This window comes from Ziziphus jujuba, chromosome 7 (assembly GCF_031755915.1).
Source record: "Ziziphus jujuba cultivar Dongzao chromosome 7, ASM3175591v1".
Lineage (NCBI taxonomy): Eukaryota > Viridiplantae > Streptophyta > Magnoliopsida > Rosales > Rhamnaceae > Ziziphus > Ziziphus jujuba.
The window spans coordinates 4,166,695-4,182,060 of NC_083385.1; the positions used below are offsets into that span (position 1 = coordinate 4,166,695).

The 15,366-nt window shown below is 34.8% G+C and overlaps 1 protein-coding gene across 3 annotated transcripts; it reads left to right on the forward strand.

Moving 5' to 3' along the window:
* Window positions 1-686: 686 nt before the first annotated feature.
* LOC107424178 (uncharacterized) lies at window positions 687-3,765 on the forward strand. Of its 3 annotated transcripts, XR_009639707.1 has the most exons (3): window positions 687-3,050; window positions 3,187-3,227; window positions 3,466-3,765. XR_009639707.1 is itself a non-coding variant. In XM_060819092.1 (2 exons), the coding sequence occupies exon 1, from the start codon at window positions 1,365-1,367 to the stop codon at window positions 3,039-3,041; it is 1,677 nt and encodes a 558-aa protein (XP_060675075.1). In that variant the 5' UTR covers window positions 687-1,364; the 3' UTR covers window positions 3,042-3,050; window positions 3,187-3,403. The 3 variants fall into 3 exon arrangements, 2 of the variants coding, with proteins under 2 accessions (XP_060675075.1, XP_060675076.1); XM_060819092.1 differs by lacking the exon at window positions 3,466-3,765 and having other exon boundaries at window positions 3,187-3,403; XM_060819093.1 differs by lacking the exon at window positions 3,466-3,765 and having other exon boundaries at window positions 702-1,485; window positions 1,605-3,403.
* The last annotated feature ends 11,601 nt before the right edge of the window (window positions 3,766-15,366 follow it).

A 15,366-nucleotide genomic window follows, 5' to 3' on the forward strand; every position in this document is an offset into this window, starting at 1 on the left:
ATGAACTTGGTTCAGGTTTTCAACACTTTCTTTCATTTTTACCATAGTCGCAGAAAGCTTTGCATGAAGAAGAGGTAAAAAAAAAAAAAAGGGTAACTTTATCTAAATCTATTTGTTTTTTTTTTGCCCCTTTCCCAACAAGAAAAATGATGAATTGGCATGAGTTACTGCATCACAGAGTTGATTCTATTATTATCATTTTCATTCCTTCTATCCATTCAAATGAGATACGTTATCCTCTTTTCTTTTTCAAATATTTTTTAATATTAAAAAAATTTCATTTTTTTAAGCAATTCATGCAAGTGGGATTTTTAATTGATGCATCTAGAGTTGGAAATCAACAAGCGCAAAAATTTATGAGCCGTGTTGGAATAAAGAAGTACTACTCTCCATGCAAAGACAAGCATATGTGAACATGTAGAAAAAATATAAAATTCGTAGCCAAAAAAAAAAAAAAAAAAATGTAGGAAAAATATAAGATTGTAATCAAAATCGCATACCTGTGGTTGTGAATAAGTGCACATACATGTAAAGAATGATAAGTGCTCAGACATATAAAGAATGATATATAGGATGTGGTTCATCTCTCATGAATTGGATCCGTAATTGGGAGAGCTAAGAGCTTGATTTTGCTTGCACGTTAGGAAGTGATAATTCTGCTAGTGATAAAAATGGAAGTTATCTCAATTTGGCTATTTATTTAAAATAAGTTCGAGTTCAAACTCGAATCAAAATTTAAGCTTAAAATTTAATTAAAACTGAAAAATAAGCATATATAAGGAGGTTCTACACTAAGAACAGGACCGATCAGATGTTTTATTTGCCAAAAAAACAAATGAAGAAATGAAAGCCATTAGATTGTCATATCTAGCATAAACGACCTAGATTGAATAGCTTCTCACCTGTAAAATTTTGCTGGAATCTCCCCTTCCCATCCCACCCTTTCTCTTCTCTTCTCTTCTTCTCCCATTCGCACCTCTATATATATATATATATTTATATATATGTTTTTTGGTCGGCTATAAAAAATTCATCTTTACCCCAAAAAATATTTTCCTTTTCTTTTGCGCTTTTTGCTTTTATTTTTATTTTTTCTTTAGGGTTATATGTTTGCCTTTTGTTGACTCTGCCGGTTAACCCCCATTTTTTCCGGTTCTTTATCTCTCTCTCTATCTCTCTCTGTGTACTCCATGCCCAACCTTCTATTCCTGTGGTCAAGTGGGTGAATCGTGTCCACCATATTACAGGTTCGAGAAGAGGCAGGCACAAAACAACTCTCTGTGTACTCCATCTTTACCAACTCTCTTCCATCTGCCTTCTTGATCTCTCCATTGATCTGGATCTGGCTCTGGCTCTGGCTACCAATGGCGTTCCAAAACTTTGCAGCAACCATTACAAGGTTTATCTTCGCAGCCGGAGGTTTGATTTTTTATTTCCACGGATCCTTCTCAAAGATGCAATTTGTGGATGATACAAACTGGAAAGGCATGTGTTTTATTATTCTCAGTCTAACTGTTGCTTTCTTTGTGTTTATGCCTCTGAAATGTAATGATATGTTTGAAAAGTTATGTGATATGCATTTCTTGCTGAATGCCCTTGTGAAGTTACTTTGGCTGGGGTTAGTCTCTATGTTGACTTTCCTTACCAAGTATCCTCGGCTCAAAATTCATCATTCAAAATCTACGACGGAGGAACAAAGCAATAGATCAGGAAAGGTGAATGATTTATTGGGTGTTGGATCGTTTTCCGTTCTTGCTTTGGTGATATCATGTGCTAGGGAAAGGCAGCAGGGGAGCGCAGGATTCGGTGTATTCGACTTTATCCTTCAGTTGACTATGGATGCTTCTATGGAGATTCCTGCTGGACATGGTAATGGATCAGGACCAAATCTTTGGTATATGTTTGGTGCTTATGTTTATTGTTTTTTGTTGCTCATAATCAGAAATTACGGGAATTCCTTGGCTGAACATGGAATCAGCAGCTCTGTTGCTCGACAGGAAACTCTGTTGCAAGACCAAGATCAGCCGTTAGAGATGGATTCTGTTACAATTGATATAGATCGACAATTGAGAGTTCCTTTTCGTCATCATTACTCCAATCACTATTCCCATAGTAATAGTATTGGAAATAGTACTACTACTTCTAGTAGTGGAATATTAGACTGGTCGAGGGGGAGTGTATTTTCCAGTAATAGTGATACCGTAGATGGTCGCAGTGATCATGAAAGCATTGTTGAAGTAGTACCAGAGAGAGAAGAAGAAGAGAAAAGAGGGGATGTTATTTTAGATGGCGAAAGCAACATTAATGTGCAACTGAACGAATGCGGAAGTTATGATGTAGAGGGAGAAAATAAGAATAAGGAAGGTACATCAGATGGGGAAAGCAAGGATGTTGAAACTAATGAATGTGGAAATTATGAGACAAAGGGTGAAGATGAGGATACAGAAGTTATGCTAGATGGGGATACCAAAGATATGCAATGGGGAAACTATAAGGTTGATGGACTAAGGAGGAGGAAGAACATGACGAGGTCAAAAGCAATCTGGTCTGATGAAGTAGAAATTGCAGATATGAAGATATTAAAACCTTACTCATACGGATGGGAATGGAGGTTACCCTCATTTACTGATAGTTTAGTTTCTGTAACGCTAACAAACAATGTGTTTGAGTCATTTACAAAGGTTCTGTCTCTATTTGGCTGTTCCCTCTTCTCCAACAACGATGACCCAAAACATCAGAATGGTCATGAGATATCAACTCCCCTGTACTTAGACACTAGGCAAATCCACTTCTATCGTTATTCAGCCAAGAACAACCAAAAATGGCCGTGGATTTGCTGGTGTTGGGGCTATAACAGATATGTCGACGGGGTCGAGCTGAAAATATTTCTTGAGGGAGGAGAATTTGGTGAGCGTCATCAAAGGGAGGACCAAAAAGATGGAGACGATTACAGTCACTACGAGAGGAAGAAAGTTGTATTTCCACTACCAAGGAAAGGGCAGTTACTGGGAGGCAGGCAGCGAAAGCCTATGACGAAATAAGAACCGGAGGTAAAGGTTTACCTGTCTGAAACATATATATACCAGTAAAGGTTTCGATAACTTAAATAAATGTAACGCTAAAATTCTTAAATATATGTAACGCTAAAATAGGGTGTCTTTTTTATGTCTCTATCTTTGGTTTTAGTGTTCCAGATCACCAGAATGGCAGGGCAAGATATCAACTTCCTTATTGTCATGTGACCCACCACGTGCTTGTATTTTAGTTATAAGTTTGTTAGTTTCTGTTTTTAGAGTACTAATACAAATACTTGATGTATTAGTTTCTTGTTCTTAATCAGTTTTACAATAACTCGAAAAAGAACTCTGGAAGTTTTCTCTGGAAGTTTTCTGCTTTTCTGATTTTTCTTTCTTGAATTTTCTTTTGCACTTTCTTTCTTTTTCTTGCTGTTTTTCTTCCTTTTCACTTATACCAAAGAACAATCAAAATGGGCCCTGGTTATGCCAGTGATGGGTTGTGAAAAGGGTTGAATTGCCACCACCAAGGAATGGGCCTTCCCTGGGAGGCACGCAGCCAAATCCTAAGCTTATTCAAGATGGGCCAAGTTTTATATGCCTCTTGTGTGTGGTTTCGTGGTTAATTTTTCTTTTCTCAGTTTTTATTTGGTTCTACTTTAGTTGTGTATAATTTGCTTCCTTCAAAAGGTTTACAGGTGTACAAATTGAAGTTAATATATAGAAATGATTCATTAATTTCCAATTGGCAGTTTCTGGTTGTGACTTTGGTTTTGCTTGCATAAATTTGCTATGATCATCTCATAATTGCTATATGGTCATATTGCTTAATGTCATCTTTGTTTAACAGAGCATGAAGTTGCCAGAATATTTTTATCACCACTAACTCATTAAATACAATAAATTAACAGAAATTGGAAAGGTCTAAATTATTGTAAGCAAAGTTGGTTACGATAAACTCTTCTTGGGTTTTCTTAACCTTCAGTTTCATTATATCATTCATATGTGAAGTTACGAGGCATTTGACGGTGATAAAACGCTGTAGTTGAAGTGTCACCTTTTTTTTTTTTGTTTTTTTGAATTTGTTTAATTTGTAAGTTACTTAACTTTCTAGATGACATAATAAATAAATGTAAGTTTATATATGTTATACTGTTCTGATCTGCTGCTGATCATATAGATATATATATTCTAAATTTTGATATGTTATAAGTTCTTTTTTTTTATAAATTTTTCTCTCTCTTTTTCATTCCATACTATCAAAATGCATATGTCCTTCCCTGTCTTTCATCAAGCAAAATGAACATATATATATATATATATATTAATTCGTTAGCTAAGTAGCTCAATTAATATCGAATCCTACATACACAATATGAATCTAATGATTCTAATCACACCCACACATAGACTTGGATGGCTATATATATATGATGGAAGATGATGATGATTCTAAATAAATAAAGAAAATGGTGAACAAAAAAACAAAATTATGTTTAGATATAAACAAGTTTAAGTGAAAATCATGCAATCTCAGAGTAGAAGGTTGTAAGAAATTTCCACACTCCCCATCACCTAATACATTAGGATTAGAGTTGATGACCTTCCTTATTTGTAACTTTGATTCAATCCTTTCATTTTCTCAATCTCTTCATCTACGACGTCCTACTTTTTCTTACATATGTTAATAAATAAATAGATAAACAAACAATGAACTTTCTATTTGTAAAACTTTTAATCGTTTTACATGCAATAAGCTATAATTTCATTTGCTAGAGTTCTTTTCAACGATATATATATACATTTTTTTGCTTGGTAGTTTAAGATGCCACAATCTCAAAATTGTATACCACACCACTTTGCTGCAGTCCAATTGTTTTATTTATTTATTTTTTAAATACATAAATATATGGGATATGATGGCCTTAATTAGATTTGTTTTTCTTTTTCTTTTAGTTACATTATTGAAGCAGAAATTTTCAAGTGATGGTGCATTTTAAATTTGAACGGAACTCAATTCAGACTTATAGTTATTTTTTAGAATCTTTTCTTTGCAACCAATAGTTCTATGATTGGTTCATATTTTCGGTTTTAACAATTTCAATGATGCAAGACTACATAAAATAAAGTGATAATTTGGTATCTCTCCATGATCGGATCCAGGTAATTGAATGAAAAAAATACAAAGCATAAAATCACCAACATAAAACCATAATTAAAAAAAAAATACAAAATATAAAATTACTAACAAAGGACAGAGATAAAGTCAAAATGAAGCAATTAAAATGAAGAAGTGGAATGAAGCACTAGCAACAAACTCACACTCTGTTAGCGAGGCACTCACGGCGGCTAGAAGAGGAGAAGAGGAAGTAGAGTAGAAGAGGAGTGAGCTGGTGGGTTCGCAAGGGTAGCAATGGTGGTGCAAGCTGGTTGGTTCGCAAGGGTGGTGCGAGCTGGTGCGATTGGGAATTTTGGCAAAAGTGTTTCGAGCTGGTGAGAGTGGAAATGTGAGCTGCTGCGAGCGGGAATGTTAGATTTGGCCAAAATTCTAATGTGAGATTTGCAATTGAAGCTGGGCCGTTGATGCCGAGTGTTACAATCCAATGGTCCTTATTCTATCACGTTTTTTGTCCTGATGAAAGCCATGCGGTTGGTCCTATTCTAGACACTCTCAGCATATATATATATATATATATACATACAAAATTTAACTCCAATCTTTGTACCACAGAACCAAAAGTCTTGAAATTAATTGTTGTTTTAACTTAAAAATATTTGTATAGCATAAGTTTAATATGTATATCTCCATACTCATCTAACACTCTTCTAACACATATAACTATCCTATATAGACCTATCCAATTTAGACTCAAATTATATCTTACACATAGGATAATTAGCATATTTCTTTCCTTAACCGAATATATTTTGACACTTTAGCTCCCCTGCTAATTGGTGTCTTTCAAGTGAAATGTCAAGTGGCACTAGTTTCTCCCTTTGAAACTCACACAAGGGCCATATGGACTTTTCTGGTGGCCACATTAATCTACTGCTTTTCTTTTGCAGCCGACATCAAATGCCATCGTCGTCTTTGTCGTCTTAAAACTTCAAAATCTCCGGTGATGTCGCTGTCATCTCAGGATCTCTCTCTTCCATCTCTCTACTATCAGTTCTTCTTCCACCTTTCCTTGGAAGCCTCGTTTTCTTCTCGTTGATCATTGTGCCTTTGATTGTCTTACACCAGCTGATAAAACAAAGCTATGGAAGACTTTTTCAGTGGATAGCTATTGAAGCAGGGCTTTCCTTTGTTCTCAACGTTTGGCATAGGTTCAAGGAGAGATCTAACTGTATTATTAACCAGCAGCTAGAATCGGCTGTATGATTTAGCTCTCTCTCAAACTTTAATTAATTTCATGCTAATGAAGCTCTACTTTCAAGTGTAATTTTAATTAGGAAACCAAATTATATAAAACGCACAGTTTTTCATTGTACTACAAATTGACAAAGAAAAACCCTTCATGTTACTTTGGCATTAATGTAGACAATATAACATTTCAGCCCTTTTTATTCAAAACATCACGTACTGTATATTTTCAATATCAACTATTTAATTTTATTCCCAAAAAAAAATAAATAAATAAATACCAACTATTATATATATATATATATATATTTTACAATATCAACTGTTTTAATTCAAACACCTGCTATAGCAGGTGAAACTCGTTATTGGTTACCGGAAGTCCTAGAAAGATGGGCCTTGGTTTGGGTCCGACCTTTACTAGGTCTCTATTGAAGAGCCGAATTCCAAAATTGTTTGATGATTAGTCTTTTTTATGAGAAAATTGTTTGATGATTAGTATGAAATAGACAGTCTACACATGTATGTTTATTAATTAAACTTGACGCAGATTTTCAACACTTTGTTTCATTTATTTAAGTTGGTCAATTATTGTCGTTGTGCATTGGCCCACTTTTTACCACATTCGCAGAAAGCTTTGCACGCAGAAGAGGTCAAAAAAAGTCTCACTTTATGTAAATCTGTTTGTTTTTTGTTTTTTCCCAACCTGAAAAATGATGAGGTGGCATGAGTTAGCCCGTGCTACTGCATCACAGAGTTGATTCTATTAATATCATTTTCATTCCTTCTATCCATTCAAATGAGATAAGTTTTTCGAATTTTTTTTTTTTAAAAGTTATTCATGCAAGTGGAATTATTTAATTGATCCATCTAGAGTTGGATATTAACAAGTGCAAAAATTTTATGAGTCGTGTTGGAATAAAGAAGTACTACTCTCCATGTGAAGACAAGCATATATATGTGAACATGTAGAAAAAATACAAGATTCTTAAAAAAAACAAAAAAATGTAGAAAAAATATAAGATTATAATCAAAATCACATACCTGTGGTTGTGAATAGCCCAGTTAAAATAGAAAATAATATTAACAAATTAAAACAAAATTGTATGGAAATTAAGATAAGATATTTCAAGCTCATTATAAAATTAAAACTTCAAAATAATTAAGAGGATAGAAATCTTGATGTCTTGTCGATATATAGGCTTACTTGATTTTCATCAAGATAGAATTTAAAGCTGTTCCTAAGACTAATTGTAATTATTATGTTTTCTCTTTAAAGTTTTAACACTTTGTTTTTCATGAAACCCCCAAAGAGAAGGGAGGCATGTCTTAAAATCATATATATATATATATATAGTTAGCTGTAATATACTATGTGATGATTCGTAGTCAAACCTTTGATACTGTACTTATTAACTCTTTAATATTTCTATATTTCTTTTCTGCCTACTACGAGTATCAAAGTCTATAAAAGAAAAGTGCTCTCTAATAACTTACTAGTCCAAAGAAGCTCATATAGTCGGTCCTGAAGAAGAAAATGGCGAATAGGGTGCCAGAGAGGTTAGCAGGGCAACTGTTTATTTGTACTTTTAATTTTTTGTTCTTCTTCAGAGTTATAATTTACTGTTTGGCAACAAAGAAAATTATTTGCTGAATTCTTTTTTATGATTGTAGGTCAGAGCAAAGTCAGTATGGGCCCTGCAACGAGTTCCATACGGCTTTCGGGTTCATCATTGGTTCAATGCTTACCCTCGTGGAAATCAAGTACCAAGGGTCGGGAACTACTCTGTTCAAAGAACATAGCTTGGTTACGCTTCTTTTCATAATGATTGTTTTAGTCTACGCCATTGCACTGCTGAAGTTGACCCTTGAAGCTGCTACCCATCAACAAAATGCAAACTCCATTCCTTACTACTGTTGGAACCAATGTATGAATATATATATATATATATATATATATGTAGATACATGTGGAAATATTAATATAAAATAAATAAAATTACATAAAATAATTAAAATAATTAGAATCTATATTTCCTTAATAGATCTGATTTCTAGAAGTCTAACCAAGGTCTGTGTGGTACCACAGTCTTTTTAAGACGATTTCCGTCCCATCGATGCAAATGTTTTTTAACGGTCGTCTCCCAGGATACAACGGCTGCAAAAGCTTTCAGATAAAACACCTTTGAAGCTTGTCCCGTCGAACTATCAGTGTACTTTTACTTTACCACTATATCAAAATCACTGTGATTTTTTCTCTGTTTTTCACGTAAAGAACTGCAGAAAACTTTTTTTTTTCTGTGTTTTCTAAAACTGAAAAATACATTGAAAGAATGTGTCCTCTTCCACCACTTATCCCAGAGTTTTTATTTCCTTAAAACTCTCAAACTTACAAAAAATATTTAAATTATTTATTAAAATAAAACACCATTTTTCCATCAACCATAGGAGACAAAAACCAAAAATAAAGGCCCAAAAGCCCATTTACAAATCATTCAAATTTTTTGGCCCAAAATACAACAATCCCCCGCATGAATGATTTAATTTCTAAAACAAATATGACTCTTGTGGTAAAGATCTGCAGTTGGAACCTGCATAGGATAGGTAGATGTTATTCTTTGAACCTTCCCTTATGAGACTACATCTTCTTTACTGACTTATGGTAGATGCGATATCTTTGAACTATTTTATCTTTTTTATAAATGACAATATAGCCCACACATGATTCCTTCCTGGTACATTTCAGTTCTCACTGTTGTGTTCATTTTGGCCCTGAACACCTCCCTGGTTCTGTGAGAGTTTTTAAAGAATTGCGCTCTCAATAATTCTCCTTAGAATTGGCCACTCTTCTCTCTCACATAGGTGATTCATATTTCCAACGTAATCAGCATGACTATGCATAGATTACCAAAACACACCTATAGGAATCATTAAAAGGATATTTTATGCTTAACTTATTTCTATCACTGTTTCATCATAGGAATGGGCATAGGATTAACCCCCACAGTGATCCATACCAATTTTTACAATTGCATTATCCTATTGAACCTAGATCTTGGGATCTCTAGTCAACTAGGTTGGGTTTCCATCATATTGACTTTATTCACAGGCTTTAATCTCATTTTCCTCGACGAATTCTCAACTAATTCTCTATTTAACCCTTTGGTTAGCGGATCCGTAGTGTTATCTTTTGATTTTACATAATCTATTGAGATAATTGCAGTTGAGATTAACTGTCTGATAGAATTATGTCTACGACGAATGTGTCTAGATTTTCCATTATACATAATATTCTGTGCCCTGCCAATCGCAGATTGATTATCACAATGTAAACTTATTGTTGGCACAAGTCTAAGCCACCTAAGAATGTCCTCTAAAAATTGGCGTAGCCATTCTGCCTCTTCACCACATTTATCTAATGTGATAAACTCAGATTCCATTGTGGATTGAGTTATCACAGTTTGTTTTGAGGACTTCCATGTCATGGCTGCACCAGCTAGTGGACTTTGAGTCCTTAACATCTGATATCCAATTTGCATTACTGTAACCTTCTAATAAAGCAAGATATCTTGTATAGTACAGATCGTATTCACGAGTATATCACAAGTATCTTAGTACTCCTACAATCCCTTTCTAATGATCTTCATTTGGATTACTCGTATATCTACTCAGTCTACTTATAGCGTAGGCTAAGTCTAGTCTGGTGCAACTCATCAAGTACATCAGACTTCCAATCACCCTAGCATATTCCACTTGAGATACACTTTCCCTTTTATTTTTGGATAAGTGTAAACTCAAATCTATGGGTGTTCTGGCTATACTAGTATCATTATTACTAAATTTAGCCAGTATTTTATCTACATAATGAGTTTGAATAAGAATGATTCCATTCGAAGTTCTCGTGATTTTCATACCTAAAATCATATCAGCAAGTCCCATATCTTTCATGTCAAATTTGGAATTTAACATGACTTTTGTAGTTCGGACCATATTGTCGTCACTATCTACTATGAGTATGTCATTTACATACAAACATAGAATGACATATCCATTCTCTGTATCTTTTACATAGATACATTTGTCATATTCATTTATTTTAAATCCATCTTTTAGCATGGCATTATCAAATTTTTGATGCCATTGCTTTGGAGCTTGTTTAAGTCCATATAAGGACTTTACCAATCTATAGACTTTCTTTTCTTGTTCTGGAGCAGTGAAACCCTTAGGTTGCTTCGTATAGATCTCTTCATCTATATCTCTATTAAGAAAGGCTGTTTTCATATCCATTTGACGTACTGCAAGAACCTGCAATGTAGCGATTGCCAGTACCATCCTTATGGAATTTATCCTCGTTACTTGAGAATAAGTGTCCAAATAATCAAAGCCTTTTTTTTTTTGCTTGTATCCCTTAATTACAAGCCTTACCTTGTATTAATCTATTGTTCCATTTGCTTTCATCTTCCTTTTAAAGATCCATTTGTAACCCAAATGTTTACAACCTGGAGGAAGATCTACTAATTCCCAAATGTGATTCTGTAAGATGGAATCAATCTCACTTTTTACAGCTTCTTTTCATAAATTTCCTTCAAGAGAATTTACAGCTTCTTGGAAGTTTTGAGGTTCACTTTCTAGCATATATATAAGAAAATCCAGACCGTAGGATTTTTCGGTTCTTACTCTTTTGCTACGTCTAATCTCATCCTCAGTCTTATCTTCATTCTCTTGCTCTAGATCACTATCGTTATCATCATCACCGATAGTATCGTAAGCTCGTTTAGACGAATTCGGTCCTTCATCCACTTTATATGGAAAAATATATTTGAAAAATGATGTATTTCTCGATTCCAATACTATGTTATTGTGAATATAAGAAATTTCTGACCTATGCACAAGAAACCAATATGCACTACTATTCTGTGCATATCCTATGAAAATTCAATCAACAGTTTTGGGACCTATCTTCACCTTCTTAGGTGTAGGTACCACTACTTTAGCTAGATACCCTCATACTCGTAAATATTTGTAGGAGGGTTGTCTTCCCTTCCACAATTCATAGGGTGTCTTTACCTGATCTTTCCAGGACACCTTATTTAAAAGTTCATTCGCCAACAACATGACTTCAATCCACAAGTTCTAAGGTACTCTAGAACTTATCAGCATCTATTTTTTCGTTCAGCCACATCATTTGATTGTGGCGAATATGGTGGAGTAACTTCATGTATTATACCTTGTTGAGCACAATACTCTCCAAATGGAGTCACATACTCTCCACCACGATCACTTTTGATCACTTTAACCTTTTTGTTAAGTTGATTATCAACTTCCGTTTTATAGAGAATAAATTTCTCTATAGCATCATCCTTACTCTTTAGCAGGTATACATAGCAATATTTCGTGCTATCATCAATAAAGGTAATAAAATATTTATTACCACCTCTAGTCGGTGCAAATTTTAAATCACATACATCACTATGTATTAAATCCAAAGGTTCATTATTTCTATCAATTGTTTGAAATGATGACCTCGTTGATTTTGCTTCCACATAAGTTTCGCACTTATAATTGCAATCAATTTCAAATGTGGGAATATGATTTAAGTTAATTAACCTCCGTAGAGAATTAAAATTAACATGTTCTAGTCTACCATACCACAAAATGGAAGACTCAAGTAAGTAAACAGAAGAAGTACTAACTTTATTCATTTCTTTAGGCTTTACAATCATTACATTAAGTTTAAATAAACCATTGACTATATAGCCCTTTCCCACAAACATCCTAAATTTGGACAAAATAACCTTGTCTGACTCAAACACTAAGCGAAAACCATGTTTGCTCAGTAGCGATCTAGATACCAGATTCTTGCGAATGTCTGGAACATACAGTACATTATTTAGAGTCAGCTCTTTTCCCGAGGTCATCTTCAGGATTAGTTTGACCTCACCTTGGAATTTTGAGGTAACGAAGTTCCCCATGAACAACTTCTCCCTATTCTTCTTGGGTTTGAAGGAAGTGAACATACTCCTATCTGAACACACATGGCGGGTTGCACCAGTATCTACCCATCATTCCCTAGGATTGGATCCCACCAAGTTCACCTTAGATATCACAGTACTAAGGTCAATCTCATCAACCTCTCGAGTGATGTCCTCCATCACCTGTGCATGGTTCCTTTTTCTCTTTGGCAGCCTGCATTTCGCAGCCCTATGACCCATCTTGTCACAGTTAAAACATCTGCCTTGAAACCTGGCCTTCTTGGAGATTCCTCCTTTAGGCCCCAGCTTGGAAGCTTTTCCAGTCTTCTTCTTGTTATTAGAGCTTTGACCATGCTCCATAACATTATCCTTCAATCCGGCCTTCGAAGCTCTCTTATCAGACTTTTTGTTGTCATCTTCAATGCGAAGCTTGCCAATAAGAGCCTCCGTATCCATCTCCTTTATTTTGTGCTTCAGATAATTCCTGAAGTCACTCCAACTTGGAGGTAGCTTCTCAATCATACAAGCCACTTGTAAGGCTTCATTCATGATCATCCCTTCAGCATGCATTTCCTGAATCAACACTTGCAACTCATGTACTTGGTTCATTAATGGCTTCGTATCCACCATTATGTAGTCTAAGAATCGGCCTGTAATAAACATTCCGGACCTAGCATTCTCAGTCTTGTACTTGTGGTCCAGTGTTTCCCACAGCTCCTTAGCTGACTTCGCACCACAGTATAATCCGTACAGGGCATCAGAAAGACCATTGAAAACATAATTCCGACATAGGTAATCGGAATTATTCCATGCATTCACCGCCACGAGTGTCTCCCTATCACTCTTTTTATCACTGGGTGGCGCATCTTCAGTCAAGTACTTCGCAAGTCCCAAGGTGGTCAGGTAAAATAGCATTCTCTGCTGCCACCTCTTGAAGTTTGCTCCATTAAACTTCTCAGGCTTTTCTGCATGACTTGCAGAAGGAGGCATATAAATCTCAGAAGTCTGCGTAGGCACAGTCCTATTGTCTCCATTTGCCATTTCTGTAAAATCACAAAATAGAAATCAATTAGTTGTTATTTTCTATCTCAACAAACTAATTATAAGCAATTTCCAATAGGAAAACACACAAAATGTGATAAAAATGTTATTTTTAGGGTTTCTGAATATACTACAAAAAAATTACTGTATACACCCAAAAACACTTCTGACACATGTCACCTGAACAGGTCGACACGTGGCTGAACATTTGGTCGACACATGGCCTCGCTACTGTGCGACACGTGGCCTAGGCACGGGATGCCACGTCGCCTTGCCACTGTGCGCCATTTGTCAACACTTCGGCTCGACACGTGGCAATTTCTCGTCGTGACATGTGGCGAGCCCAATTGCAATTGGGCCGTTTCGACTTGGGCTTGGGTCTGGATCGAACCTGGATATTGGACTGAACAGTAGCTTGTTCTAACCGCAGGCTGGGCTATGAAACTGGACAGGCCTAACAGAATTGATAATTCTGGCTCACTGACCCAGATTCTTACCCAAACCCGTTTTTCCAACCCGTTAACCCTAATTTCGACCCGTCTTCAACATCCAGCCCGGTTTTCTCGACCCGTTTCACTGGTAAATGGATTTTTCTGATCCGGTTCATCATTTTTCATCAGTTTTCACTATTTCGGCAACCAAAAAATACCGAAAAATCACCAAAATGTTTAAAAATTCATGGGTAATTCAATTTTAGAAAAAATTTTGATTTTAAACAATAATAAAGAATTGCCCAAAAATTTTCAAACTCACGGGAGACACATTTTTTTTTTTTTTTTTGAAAACCGAAACATACAAAGTAAGGGAATAAAAAAATATATATATATATGTATATATATATAAATTCATGGGCATGAATCTGATTGGTTAAAAACAATATAAAATAAATAAAATAATACACATGCCCACTATACATTCGTTCACACGGGTTTCAAGCCCAAACAAATATAATATACATATATATAATTTTTTTTTTCCCCTAATCACAAATCCAATAAATCCACACATGTATAAACATATATAAACAGAATTCGTCTTAAGATTGTTGGAACCAATGTATGAATATATATATATATATATGTAGATACATGTGGAAATATTAATATAAAATAAATAAAATTATATAAACTAATTAAAATAATTAGAACCTGTATTTTCTTAATAGATCTGATTTCTAGAAGTCCAACCGAGGTCTGTGTGGTACCACAGTCTCCTTAAGATGATTTCCGCCTCATTAGTGCAAATGTTTTCTGACAGTCGTTTTCCAAGATACAACCGCTGCAAAAGCTTTCAGATAAAGCATCTCTGAAGCTATTTCCGTCAAACTATCAGTGTACTTTTACTTTACTACTGTATCAAAATCACTGTAATTTTCTCTCTATTTTTCACATAAAGAATTGCAGAAATTTTTTTTTTTCTGTGCTTTCTAAAACTAAAAAATACGTTGAAAAGAACATGTCCTCTTCCACCACTTATCCCAGAGTTTTTATATCCTTAAAACTCTCAACCTCTACTTACAAAAAATATTTAAATTATTTATTAAAATAAAACACCATTTTTCCATCAACTGTAGGAGACAAAAACCAAAAATAAAGGCCCAAAAACCCATTTACAAATCATTCAAATTTTTTGGCCCAAAATACAACACCTACTACATCTATATATTTGTTGTTTCGGGAACTATTGCCTGCGAGTTGCTTCTTTACGTCCTTGTCACTCCCATTTGGTGGTTCCTCATTATTAATTCTTTTTTATTCGTATTTGCTACGCATGTGTCTAAATTATATGATCGGCTTAAGCCAATTTTCTCCAGATCTCCTAATTCCTCTAGAGCAGCGGACCAGCAAGTTGATGATGGACATGACCAGCTGTCACTTTATGATCAGGAGGAACACTGCTTGGGTTTAACTAATAGAATGCATGGAATTTTTCAACACATATTTGTTAGATTTAATAATTCTTCTGCTCCTACAACTAA